This window comes from Sinocyclocheilus rhinocerous, unplaced genomic scaffold, assembly GCF_001515625.1.
Source record: "Sinocyclocheilus rhinocerous isolate Xijiao unplaced genomic scaffold, SAMN03320098_v1.1 scaffold4043, whole genome shotgun sequence".
NCBI classification, from domain to species: Eukaryota; Metazoa; Chordata; class Actinopteri; order Cypriniformes; family Cyprinidae; genus Sinocyclocheilus; species Sinocyclocheilus rhinocerous.
This window is the reverse complement of record NW_015654500.1, coordinates 161,603-174,830: the sequence shown is the minus strand read 5'-3', so window position 1 is coordinate 174,830 and position 13,228 is coordinate 161,603. Positions and strand designations below refer to the sequence as shown.

Here is a 13,228-nt window from a genome sequence, read left to right as displayed (position 1 = left end):
ATATATAAATAAACTTTTTTTTTTTTCTGAGATTTTCTTAAATTAATTTCTTAACCCATTTGTAAATTCTATTAAGTATATTATTAAAATGAGAGGATAGGAACACAGTTTGCCATTAAGCTAAAAATAAGAAACTTCGTTCAAAACTTCATTTTCGCATGAAAGAGCATTTAAAGAGCATTTAACGTCGCATTTTAGTCTAATGCCTCTATTAATTTTAAAAGGGCCAATCAAACCCCCATTAACTTTAAGCACATTCTCAATGTCCTGCTAAAATATCTTGAACATGGCAATGAAAGTTGGGCTGAACCCAAATCCTGCTACCCGCTAGCACAGATGAATGCACTCAACCTGGTCAAGATAAACCCAAAACCGTCAAAACCCAATGGTTTAGAAACATTCCAAAACATTTCTGAGTTCGATAAATATTGTTTAAAACAGACCTGGCCTGCACATAATAGGACTAATCATGATGAATGGGCCTCCAGATCACGTTCCCAGCTTTGTAGAGCGAATCTTGGAGAGAAATAGGTCACCATTTTTTGTTCTTTGTTAGTATGCAACTCAAACACTCCAACCAGATTGTCAATGCTACGCTGGTTCTTTACTTTATATATCTATATAACAGTGGCGAAAGGCTATGAACTGAAGAGAATAGACTATTGGAAATAATTTAATACACATTCATGGAAAAATATATTAAAACTAAATCAGTGATTCTGATAGTGTTTAGGCCAGCAGAGAAGGCTTTGCTGGCCCTGACGGCCCACCACTTCTGTATAACTATCAACAGCTCTTTCCTGATCTCACTGGACTTTGCAAGGTTTTGCCCTGTGGCTGCTTTTCTCAGTGCTATAGAAGACTTGTGAATGGACCTGCTGGCCTTTGGCCTGAAGCGCTCTTGGCTTTGGGGACCCAAACATATTCTATCTTCTCAGTGCTATGAATTGTGAATTAGTTTGTTTTTAATGCAACCTGATGAGATCTGACATACAGCTGGATGCTCGCTGAATCTGTCCAGTGTTGGAAAAAGTTACTTTTAAAAGTAATGCATTACAATATTTTAATTCTGATTTCTCTCAAAATGAGGACAGAAGAGCTGCTAGTAAATAAATGGGAAAACAAAGTAACTGGTGTTACTCGTTTGAAAAAGTAACTCAGATATTTTCTTGTAATTTAAAAAGTAATGTGTTACTTTACTAGTTACTTGAATTTTATCTGTCTGTCTATCTGTCATTCTGTCATTAAATGATTTTGACTTTAGATCGTGTTTTGGAGTAATTATGCTATTTAGGATTTTGTTTATGAATTCTGAATTTGAAAGAAAGTCTTCAAGGTCTTTAGTAAAACGACAACATGACAAAACCAAAATGATAAAATCAGACCTTTTCACAGTCAAGGAGTTTTTGGATTTTTTTTTTTTTTTGAATATCAACCTTTAAACTGAATTTTTAAGTGTCTCTCAGTCCAAAAAAAAGAGCCATTATTCCCCTGCTGGAACTTTTACAATTTTCTCTGCTGTATTAGCGGCTTCGCTCAGACCTCACGTCTCCTTGGTATCACTAGTGCCAGATTGCCTAGCTTGATTGAATGTACTTTCACTTGCCATTTTATACCTTTTCGTGCTCCTTTCCCTCATCAATGATCCATTTCTGTTCCCCACATCTCTTCTGCCTGTGCTTTGTTGTTTTCCATTTGAGTGTCTAGCACATTTGTATTCACTCCGCAACTCCACCAACATGACTGCCTTGAGGTTTATGGATACATTATCTTCTGTCAGTGCTAGACACTTCATTTAAACCTTGAAACCACTTGCTGTTCAAGGTGGTGTTACCTTGAATCCCTCTGTGGCCTCTTAATTTTTTTTGGGAAATCAAATCAATGTATTTCTTATAGTTGTTGCATAATTAGTTGGGATTAATATTTTAACATAAAATGATTTAATAGTCACCTTTCTATGTCTCAGTAGTTATTCAGTGAACTTGATTTTGTACACAAAGGATTAACAAAGCCATTTGCAGCAAATGCATACTTTATCATCACTGTTAAAAATAGCATTATTGTGCTTATTACCCAAGTGGCTAGCTGTTATATTCTGCTAGTTGACAACTTTAGCTAATACTTAACCATGCTTTTCCATTTAGCATCTCACCATGGGACCACTTCAATGGCGTACCGTCACATTACATCGTCCAAACCAAGTCTTCAGCCATAAATCACGATAAAGTGATGATAAGGGTGGAAGAGGCTTGTTTAGTGCCTCTGAGCTTTCACCGGATGAAAAACTAAGAAGAACAGATATACTGGAAGAACATACCTATAGTACAATGGGAAGAAGAAGAAGAAGTTTTAAAAAGTTTTAAAACAAGTTTTAATATGCACCCTTAAGGTACTACTATGAACGTTCAGAGGCAAATAAGGTACAAAGATGTCTTTTTAACGGTATTTCCCCAGTGACAAACTGTTGTACCCCTATTATTAATATCTTAGAGTAATTATGTACCCTTAAGGTAAAAATATGCACCGTTTAAGGAAAAATAAGGTACAAATATTTCCCTATAAGGGTACTGCCATAGTGACAAGCTGTTGTACCCCTATAGAGTGCATACTAGTAAGAACTTCGTTCATCTTCAGAACACAAATTAAGATATTTTTGATGAAATCCAAAAGCTTTCTGACCCTCCATAGACAGCAACTCAGCTATCACATTCAAAGCCCAAAGGTAGTATTAAGGGCATTTTTTTTAATAGTCCATGTGACATCAGTGGTTCAACCTTAATTCTATGAATGCTGGCTCCTGCGTCAGCAGCACCACACGCATGCATCTCTCATGAAGAAAAAGGAAAGGAAAGGACATGACATATGGCCAAGTATGGTGTCGCATACTTGGAATTTGTGCTCTGCATTTAACCCATCCAAGTGCACAAGTCAAGTCAAGTCACCTTTATTTATATTGTGCTTTTAACAATACAGATTGTGTCAAAGCAGCGTTACAGTATCAAATAGGAAAATAGTGAGTCAATAATGCAAAAGGACAATAGTAAACACTCAATTTCCAGTTAAAGGCAGTTCATCATTGAATTCAGTGATGTCATCATCCAGCTCAGTTCAGATTAAATAGTATCTGTGCAATCAAGTCGACAATATCGCTGGAAATTAAAAGTCCCCAACTAAGCAAGCCAGAGGCGACAGCAGCAAGGAACCAAAACTCCATCGGTGACAGAATGGAGAAAAAAACCTTGGGAGAAACCAGGCTCAGTCAGTGGGCCAGTTCTCCTCCGGCCAGACAAACCAGCAGTTTGTTCCATGCTGCAGCAAAGTCAGATTGTGCAGGGGACTCATCTGGTTCCGTGGTCTTGTCCCGATGGCCGTCTAGGTGACGAGGTCTTCACTGGGGATCTGTCTTTGGGGCTCATCTAGTTGTCCTGGTCTCCACTGACATTCAGGGCTGTCAAGGGCGTCTCTAGGTGCTGATCCACCATCTGGTCTGGATAATGGCACAGCAGTGAATAGTGAACACACACAGTGGGCAGCCATTTTTTGCTGCGGCGCCCGTGGAGCAGTTGGGGGTTTGGTATATATATGATCTTTCAAATTATATATGTGATTTTATTTTATTACTTATTTTATACAAAGTCTTAGTATTTTGACATTTTTCGGTAGTGTTCCTTAACTTGACTTTTTGACTTGACAGATATTTTGTTTTTGCCAATTTTACATTGAGTGATTTAGCTTACAAATGAGTAACATAAAAGTATTTAATTTAATAGCAATTTATTGTAGAACCAAACCCAAAAATACACACAAATCCTTTTTTTGTGATTTGATTGGACCAACTTGTCAACATTAAACTTGCTTTTGCATTTGCATTTGCAGTCCTGTTGCATGCATTCTTGTTCTCTTTATTGCCTTGCTCAAGGGTCTCACCTCAGTTGTGGTATTGAGGGTGGAAGAGATCACTGATCATTCACTCCCGCCAGCTACAATCCCTGCCGGTATCAAGACTCGAACCCGCGACCTTGGGTTACAAGTCAGATTCTCTAACCATTAGATCATGGGGGTTTTGCAAGTGTCTTGTGCAATATTTTGTGAATAAGTTAAATTTTAAGAGTAATTAAAAAAGTAATGTTACTTTAATAGTTATTTGGAAAAGTAATCTGATTAAATAACTTGCATTACTTGTAATGCGTTACCCCCAACACACTATCTGTCTGTCTGTCTGTCTGTCAACATTAAACTTGCTTTTGCATTTGTATTTGCAGTCCTGTTGCATGCATTCTTGTTCTCTTTATCGATTGTTTTCTGTCTTTTTGTAGATCCTTTTGAGGCGTTCATCATTTTTTCCATCAGACACGAAATTCGCCGAATCAACCTGCAAAGGGGCGACTACAGCCTGTTAGTCCCCGGGCTCAGGAACACCATTGCTTTGGATTTCCATTTCAGCCAGAGCCTGCTGTATTGGACCGATGTTGTAGAGGACAAAATTTACCGTGGGAAGCTGTCAGAGGGCGGCGGTATGATTCACAATTTTTTACATAGTTTATGACGATATTAATATTTATGACTTTATTATATCATACAGGCTATAATATGATTCAGTGGAATTTACAGTGCAGTGATTCTTGAGTACTGGGACAGAAAACTGCAGAACTACAGACAAAAAAGTTTGTGTAAAGGAATTATTTTGGATGAACGCACTTTTAGGTGCAACCTCCTGCTTCTCCCATTTTCTGACAAAACATGTTTTCCTTGCCTGTCACTCCAGTGCTGGTACAAACATGAAGAATGTGTCAAAATATTTTATAAGTATTGTCAAATCTAACATTTATGTCTGTCTGTCTGTCTGTCTGTCTGTCTGTCTATCTGTCTGTCTGTCTGTCTGTCTGTCTGTCTGTCTGTCTGTCTTAGGTGTTCATTCAAACAACAACATGACAAAACCAAGACGATAAAATCAGACCTTTTAAAACAGTCAAAGAGTTTTTGGAATATCAGTCTTTAAACTGAACTTTAGTTCTCTTCGACTCATTGCATAAAAACGGTGCTTATTCGTGCGTGTTTTTTATATTCCAATTTTGCGCATAATTTAAGTAGCTGGATGGAAACCCAGCTAATGCATCTTTTAGGGTTAAATATGGTACAAATATGTTCCTGCTGCCCTGATGGCAAGCTGTTGAGCCCCAAAAGATGCATATTAGTACCTTGGAGTATTAATACATAGACTACTTTAAGGTACTACTATGAATTGTTTAGAGGTAAATAAGATACAAAGATGTATCTTTAAAGGTACTTTCACAGTGATAAGCTGTTGTACCCCTAAAGGTACAACTTTTGCGCTTTTGTCTGAGAGTGCAAACAGGCCTGCATTTGTGAGAAACTATGGAGCGAAATAAAATCTCATTGAGTCAGTCCACTCTAGCTGACCAAGAAGTGCATAGCCTGGAGGACCAAACGGGAAGCACCAAACTCTTTCTTGTTTGTTCTTTCTCTGCGATTTCCTTCACTCCTCCAAGCGTCTACGGCTCCCTGCTGTTCGGCTCGTCTTTTGTGGAATTCCATCAGTTCTTGCCGCCTCAGTGTTTGGACCCTGCTATTTTCTTCTGAAGTGACAGTTTCTTCCGTTCTTTCTGACAATAACCCACTTCGCCTGCTTTTTCTCTCCATCTCAGATGAGTGTTTGGTGAGGAAGGGCGGCTGCAGTCACGAGTGCTTGGTGGCGCCGGGTAAAGGGGTCGTGTGTTCCTGTCCGGTGGGGTTCCAGCTGGGTTCGGACAGCCGGACATGCGAGGTCCTGGATTACTGTACCAAGCACCTACGCTGCAGCCAAGTGTGCGAACAGCACAAGAATACTGTGAAATGCTCCTGCTATCCAGGCTGGAGTCTTGGACCTGATGGAGACAGCTGTTATAGTACAGGTAAACAGTGGCCTGTTGATTATTTGTTGGCCTTTGGTTAACAATCTGAATTTTTCGCATGAAAATTGGAGGTTCAATCCCAAATAGGGTTAAAACCAGATTACAGTCCAAACTGCAAGGCAATTAACCTCAGGGGAATCAAATGACCCTGAATTATAATGTAAATAACACGGATAAATGGCTGCAAGATGACAAGCAAGTTAATTTAGTTTAACATTTATTCATATTTACTTTCAGAGAGAGGATTGTGCAGAGAATTTACAGAGAGCAAAAGTGAGTTGGGAAATATCAGAGTTCAGACTCCAGTGCACTTGATGGGAGTGGAGAGGAAGATGTGCTAAGAACATTAAGTAACATGTTTTAATAAAAAGAAAAACAAGCTTTTACTGAAACACACGGCTCAGTTTTCAGAGCTGTCAAAATGCTTTTAGTTTTTGTCCGAACTGAAACGGCCAGCTATAATTCATATTGCAATCCATATACGGTTTTCTCGCCAGTCTCAGACTTGTAGAGATGCCAGCCACATAGTACCACATAGCATTTTTGGTTTATTTATAGCTTGGAATGTGCTAACAATTTATTCTATTATTATTATTATTATTATTATTATTTCTATCTATCTATCTATCTATCTATCTATCTATCTGTCCGTCCGTCTATTGATATATAGATGATAGATATAGACATATAGATATACAGATATAACTTAAAATTACTTTTTACAATTATGAAATTTATTAATTTTAAATATTATTAACTTATTTATTTTTCATTATTTATTACTATTTTATTTTAATTTAATTTTATTTTATTTTATTAATATTTAAGGAGTGACTAATACCCCTTTATTTTAATCAAATAAAATAAAAAAATCTAATTAATTGGCACTATCTATCTATCTATCTATCTATCTATCTATCTATCTATCTGTCCGTCCGTCTATTGATATATAGATGATAGATATAGACATATAGATATACAGATATAACTTAAAATTACTTTTTACAATTATGAAATTTATTAATTTTAAATATTATTAACTTATTTATTTTTCATTATTTATTACTATTTTATTTTAATTTTATTTTATTTTATTTTATTAATATTTAAGGAGTGACTAATACCCCTTTATTTTAATCAAATAAAATAAAAAAATCTAATTAATTGGCACATATATGTTATGTTATGTATATGTTGTATTACATTCAGATCAACGATCAAAGTACAAATATTGCTATTGCTATTTTCAAAATTATTAGCAGGTAAACGTTTTGTTCCATGCCTCATGAATCATGATTCTTCTTGTCATGATTCTTGTTCAGAATATTGTGTTTTATATATAAGGTTTTTTTTTAGCTCTGTTTTACACTTAAAAAGCAAAGTCAGTCTACCAACTGTGTTAATAATTCAGCTTCGAAACGTGTGAGAAGTAATTTGCACTCAGATCACAAAGGAACTGATGAGTAGATATTGAGAAAGAGAGAGAGAAAAAAAGTAGGAACCACTTTGTCTTGAGGGTTCGTTTCTTTTCACAGACTTCATAGGGTACCAAATTACACTCGCCAAATGCCAAATTCAACTAATCTTGAGCTTGACTGACCAGCTAACAATCTAACAACCATTTATTTCCATTAAAATAACCCAGTTTGTTGTCCCGGCAGGTGTTTCGTCAATCGAGGTGGTGGTCCAGCATGGTCTAGCCACTCCAGAAGGCCTTGCCGTTGATTGGATAGCGGGAAATCTCTACTGGATCGACAGCAACCTGGACCAGATTGAGGTGTCCAAGCTGAATGGCGAATTACGAACCACCCTCATCGCCGGGGGTATGGAACACCCTCGGGCCATCGCCGTGGACCCCGGCCAGGGGTGCGTTCTTCACTCCAGTTGAAGAAAATAACAGCAAAGCACCAGTTTTCCAATTACTTCATAGTTTTAATGAACAACTTCAGTGATTGATAGCTCCATTCGGTGGATTGCGAATCGTAATGAACCCGTCTAATCACCCATAAAGGAGTTTTTAAATGATTTCCAGAAGGGATATTACCATGAAATTGGGCCATTACACATTCTTACCTGTTTTGTAATTGTGCTAATGCTAATGCTTTTAATGAGGATGTGGTTTGCAAGTAACCCTTGTTTGAAAGTCGTTTAAGGTAGATTTTTACATTGAGTTTTGTCGTCAACAGTGCCTTGTTCTGGACCGACTGGGATGCCACGTTTCCTCGCATTGAAGGCGCTTCCATGAGCGGGAAACGGCGACATGTGGTTTTCAAGGACATGGACTCCGGCGCTTGGCCCAACGGACTGACCTTGGACCACATGGAGAGCAGGATAGTATGGACAGACGCCCGGTAAGAAGCACGCAAGCACTCTTCTGTTGGGTTTTTGATGTTTTTCGCAAGACAAGACTGTTAGGGAGTGTTTTGGATGGAAACTAGAAGGTGGAATTGGGAACAAGCCCAGTCATTGGTAACAAATTCAAGCGCTCATTTTGTTGAATGATTGATGTGTTTTTTGTACCGGTTCAAATTCAAGATCCATCTCCGCTGGCGACGAAATGACAGGCCGACAGAGATATGCTATTACTATTGATTATAATTTTGCCCATCAAGTTTTTTTTTTTTCTTTTTGTATTTTACAAAGCAGCAGCATAGCAATTTTGCTGTCTTGACACATTCATAAACTCTCATCTTGCATTTCTCACAGCACTAGTTCAATTCCTCTTGTGCCCGGTGGCTCCAAATGTGCCCAAATTAATATTCAGATAATGAGATTCTTGGACTTAATGAAGAATCTGATCAATTCTCGGCTTTCAATTGCCTCATTTTTGTCTCTGCTATATTCAGATCACACATCTGTCTTTCTCTCTTGGTCTGTCAACAGCATTTCTTTCTTCTGTCTTTTTCTCTGAACAGTATCTTGATATTAAAGCATCAGTGAACACTAAACTCCTTCTTACAGACTGAATACTCCCATTTATTTAGAGTACACTGTCTTTGTAAAAAAAGAAAAGAAAAGTGGAATATGTTTAATATATATATTTTTATTTTACTTTAAGCAAACTTTCTTTTGTTTTTATTGATGGAAAGCTGGGACAGATTTGAGGTCAACAACAGCTGTTTACAACCGTTTTATTTTGTGCAACTTAAATTTAATTTCAATTGAAATTTTGATTCACTTTGTTTCGGTTCAGTTGATGTTACTCATTTTGATTAGTTTTGTTTTGATTTGAATCAACTTCATTTCAGTTAATTGATATAATTTAGAGTTACTGTAAACAAGATTTATTAAGTTTGATTTGATTCAGTTCAATTCTAGTTGATGTGACTCTACTCAGCTCAGTTAAATGAATTGTTATAATTTAAAATTAAGCTTGATTTAGTAAGTTTGATTTAATATAGGCCTAGCTCAGGTTGTTTTGATTTGATTTGATATGATTTGAAACTGTTTGGTTGAGGTTAAGCCCCGTTCAGACTACACAAATTTTTGTCGGTTATAACAGTCACTGTTGCCAGATTACATGATTTTGGCTCCTAAAATCTTGTAGTGTCGTGAACAAGAAACATGTCAGATTGCACGATTCTACCCAAACATTCTTCTCTTGCTGAACAATCCCCACGTCACCCTACATCAAGCAAATCGGGCCAAAATCGGGCTAAAATCGTGTAGTCTGAACTGGGCTTTAGTTAATTGTTGTAGTTCTGCTTTAAACTGGATTAACTTTGATTCGATTCAGTTCAAGTTTTTTGGGGGAGTTGATTTGATTCACTTTGATTTAATTTAGATTTGAAACAACTTGGTTCAGTTCATTTAATTGAATTGTTGTAATTCCAAGGTAAACTATTACATGTATTACATTTACATAATCGTGCCGCACCGTACCAGGCTCACGTGGAAATACAACTGACAGTTCTTGGAATAGTTCGACCCGATAGTGGAAAAGCGGCTAATGAGTTGGTTCAGTACAATTAAATGTATTTTCTTAATTCTGAGCTAAACCATATTAAGTTTGATTTGATTCTGTTCAATTCAGGTTGATTTGATTCGATCAAGTTCAGTTAATTGATTTGTTATAAATCAGAGTAAAACAAAATGTATTAAGTTTGATTTTATTCAATTCAGGCTGATTTGATTTTAATTAATTTGGTTTAAAATAACTTGGTTCAGTTAATTGAATTGTTTAAATTCCAAACTAAACCAGATTAAGTTTGATTTGATGTAGTTTGATTCAGGTTGATTTGACTCGTTCAGTTCAGTTCAGTTAATTGATTTGTTATAAATCAGAGTAAAACTAAATTTATTAAGTTCGATTTTATTAAATTCAGGTTGATTTGGTTTGAAACGACTTGGCTCAGTTCGGTTAATTGGATTGTCGAAATTCAGAATTAAATGAGATCAAGTTTGATTTGATTCAGTTTGATTCAGGTTGATTTGACTTGACTCAGTCAAACAAGCTCAAGTTTAATTTAATTCAGTTCATGTTGATTGGATTTGATTTCAAACCACTTGGTTAATTTTAGTTAATACAATTTTCATAATTCAGAATTAAACAAGATCAAGTCTAATTTGAGTTTCAGTTTAGGTTTTTTTTTTTTTTCAACTTGAATTGACTAAACTGTACAGTTTATTCAATTGAACTGAGGTAATTTATAATTAAATACGATTTATTAAGTTTGATTTGATCCTAGTTAAGTCGGATCAAATCAACCTGAACTAAATTGAATCACACTTAATGAATCTTGTTTAATTCATTCAGTTAATTAAATATTATGTAATTCAAAGTAAAACAAGATTGAATATCCTCGAATTTGATTCGATTCAGTTTGTTGAAAGTGCATGACAGTGTTTATTAAGAAAGTGAATAAGGTCAGTTTTGATTTCATGTGACTTTAAAATGCTCTGATAATGATTAAGAAAATGATTTATCCCTCCTCAGATCTGACGCTATATACTCTGCTCTATATGACGGAACGGGGATGATTGAAATTCTCAGAGGCCACGAGTTCCTCTCTCACCCCTTCGCCGTGTCTCTCTTTGGTGGGAGTGTTTATTGGACTGACTGGAGGACCAACACTTTGACAAAAGCCAACAAATGGACCGGGGCCAATGTAACTGTGATCCAAAAAACCAGCGCCCAACCCTTCGATCTGGAGATATACCATCCTAGCAGGCAGCCACAGAGTAAGTTACCATCTCGCTGTCTTTCAAAACTGTCTAGAGAGACTTTGAAAGAGATGATGATTTGAAGGATCCAACAGAACATAATGAGAGAAATCTCTAGATTGAGCTTAGTTGTCATGTTGGATTAACAGCGTACAATGACCCAGTTTTGGCACATTCCCATTTCTCACTAGAAGATTTTAGGGACTAATTGGCTGCAAAGCTGTCTCGTCAAGAACTCCCTTGATTCCCATCAAGAATTCCCATCATTTCTGAAACATGAAACAGACAGTCAAACACTACAAGGTCACATTTCTTTTCTGAATTTCCTACTTGAAACCAGGGGCGGTTCTAGGGGGTGGCCAGTGCCCCCCTGTCAACAAGCTTGGCCCCCCCCTTTGGCCCCCCTAAATTTGGAATCATATCACACCAAACAATTTTGGGTGAAATGCGCAGTTTGTCCTGTAAACTATATATTAAAAAAAGAAAAAGACCAGCTGCTAAATTCAAATCTGCATTTGCTGGCTGGCACAGAGCCAGAGACACACGTTTTTAAAGCACTGCGCATTATAACCAATCCTATACTATTATGTTGAGTTTATGAATACAATGGACTATAGTACATCGATGACGCGTCGGTGTCTATTAAATTATTCATGAGACTGCGTGTTCTTATCCTATGAGAAGATGCTTCGCTTAATTATTCACAATAGCATGTGTTGATTTGCTATGACAGACATTTCTGACTGTGAGATGACATCGCGCACATTAACTGAGAGAAATGTTTGTTTTTGCTTTGTAATAAGAGTTTGGCACAAACGCGATTCATTCACTTGGTGAGCATAACCGTTTTTACAGCTCTGTGACAACCCGTCAAAAGGCTTATATAAACGCCGCAGAATAAGCCTTAAAAGTTCTCAGAGGTGCAACAGTGCGTTCATATACATGTTTTCGATGCAGAGTGCAAATGGCTGTGCATTTATTTGTGTTTTTAACTCGATGGGAGCGAAATGAAACTGTCTGAATGCGAAGCTGTAATTGTTGTCTGTCTCCCTTCTTCCCCCTCCTCTCCGCTGCGCACCACGCCCACTTTTTTAGCGTTTTTTAAAATTGTGGTGAGAACCAACCAGTGCTGAAACGGGGGGTTTCATGACCCTTTAAACTCGCTGGACTGAAGTGAAAATGTTCTTTGATAATGTAAAGTTTCTTTGCTGTCTTTTTGTACAATGAAAGTGTTACAGGCTAATTAGTAACTTACAATGTTTTTATTAAATTCACATTAAATACAATGTCAGTCGTATTAAACATATTTTATGGTATGACACCCATATCTGGTACTTAAGTAAAAAGACAGATTTTTATGCAAAGTTAATAGATTACACTATTATGCTGTTTTGCACCCATTATAGATAAACTAACATAATCTGTAAAGGTGCAAAATGAATTTACTTACACATATTTGAGAATCGAGATATTTCATGATATATTTTGGAAATATTTCCAAAATTAATAAAACCCCTGCTGAAAAAAACAATAGACACCATTACAAAATTTGTAATGGCTTTATTGGTTATAATGGGACTTGTATTGGTTTTGCTGGAAACTTTAATGGACCCTGTTGGTCTCTACTGGTAATTGGTTGCCTTCTATAGGTGGCTTGTTAAAACCAATAAATCCTAATGGAATATGTCCCAAAATACACTACAGAAAACCATTTGTTAATGGTTTTAATGGATAAAAGTTGATGGTTTGTAATGGTTATTTGTAGTGGAAATCATTAAAATTTTCTGTGATGGTTTTATAGTTTTTTTCATTAGGGACATAAGCCTATATCAGTTATACAGTGGTATTGTGGCTGCTGTGTCACATGACAAGCATGAGAGTCCCCCACCATTCACCCGTGCCCCTCAAAAATAATAAGTGCATGATGCCCCTGACACTACAATACAAAATTATTTGTCAGATAAATGAAACATGATGAAACATTCATTTTAGTTGAAATTGTTATAGATTACTTGATTGCAGATTACTAGAGATTGCAGTGATACATGACATGGCGAAAAATGACTGAATGAATAATAGTTAAAGTAGGTTAAGATGAATTTTAAAATTGTGCCCCCTAAAAGCACAAGTGGCCCCTGTCTGGCCCCCCCAGT

The 13,228-nt window shown here is 36.6% G+C and overlaps 1 protein-coding gene across 1 annotated transcript in view; it reads left to right on the top strand.

Annotated features, from left to right (window-relative positions):
- LOC107717225 (low-density lipoprotein receptor-related protein 1B-like) overlaps positions 1-13,228 on the top strand; it is a gene marked incomplete at its 3' end in the record, with an annotated part of 268,070 nt that overhangs the window by 96,747 nt on the left and 158,095 nt on the right. The window contains exons 22-25 of the mRNA XM_016523907.1: positions 5,667-5,912; positions 7,574-7,778; positions 8,099-8,263; positions 10,849-11,093. Of these exons, the coding sequence (XP_016379393.1) occupies positions 5,667-5,912; positions 7,574-7,778; positions 8,099-8,263; positions 10,849-11,093 (861 nt within the window). The remainder of the gene's footprint in view (positions 1-5,666; positions 5,913-7,573; positions 7,779-8,098; positions 8,264-10,848; positions 11,094-13,228) is intronic.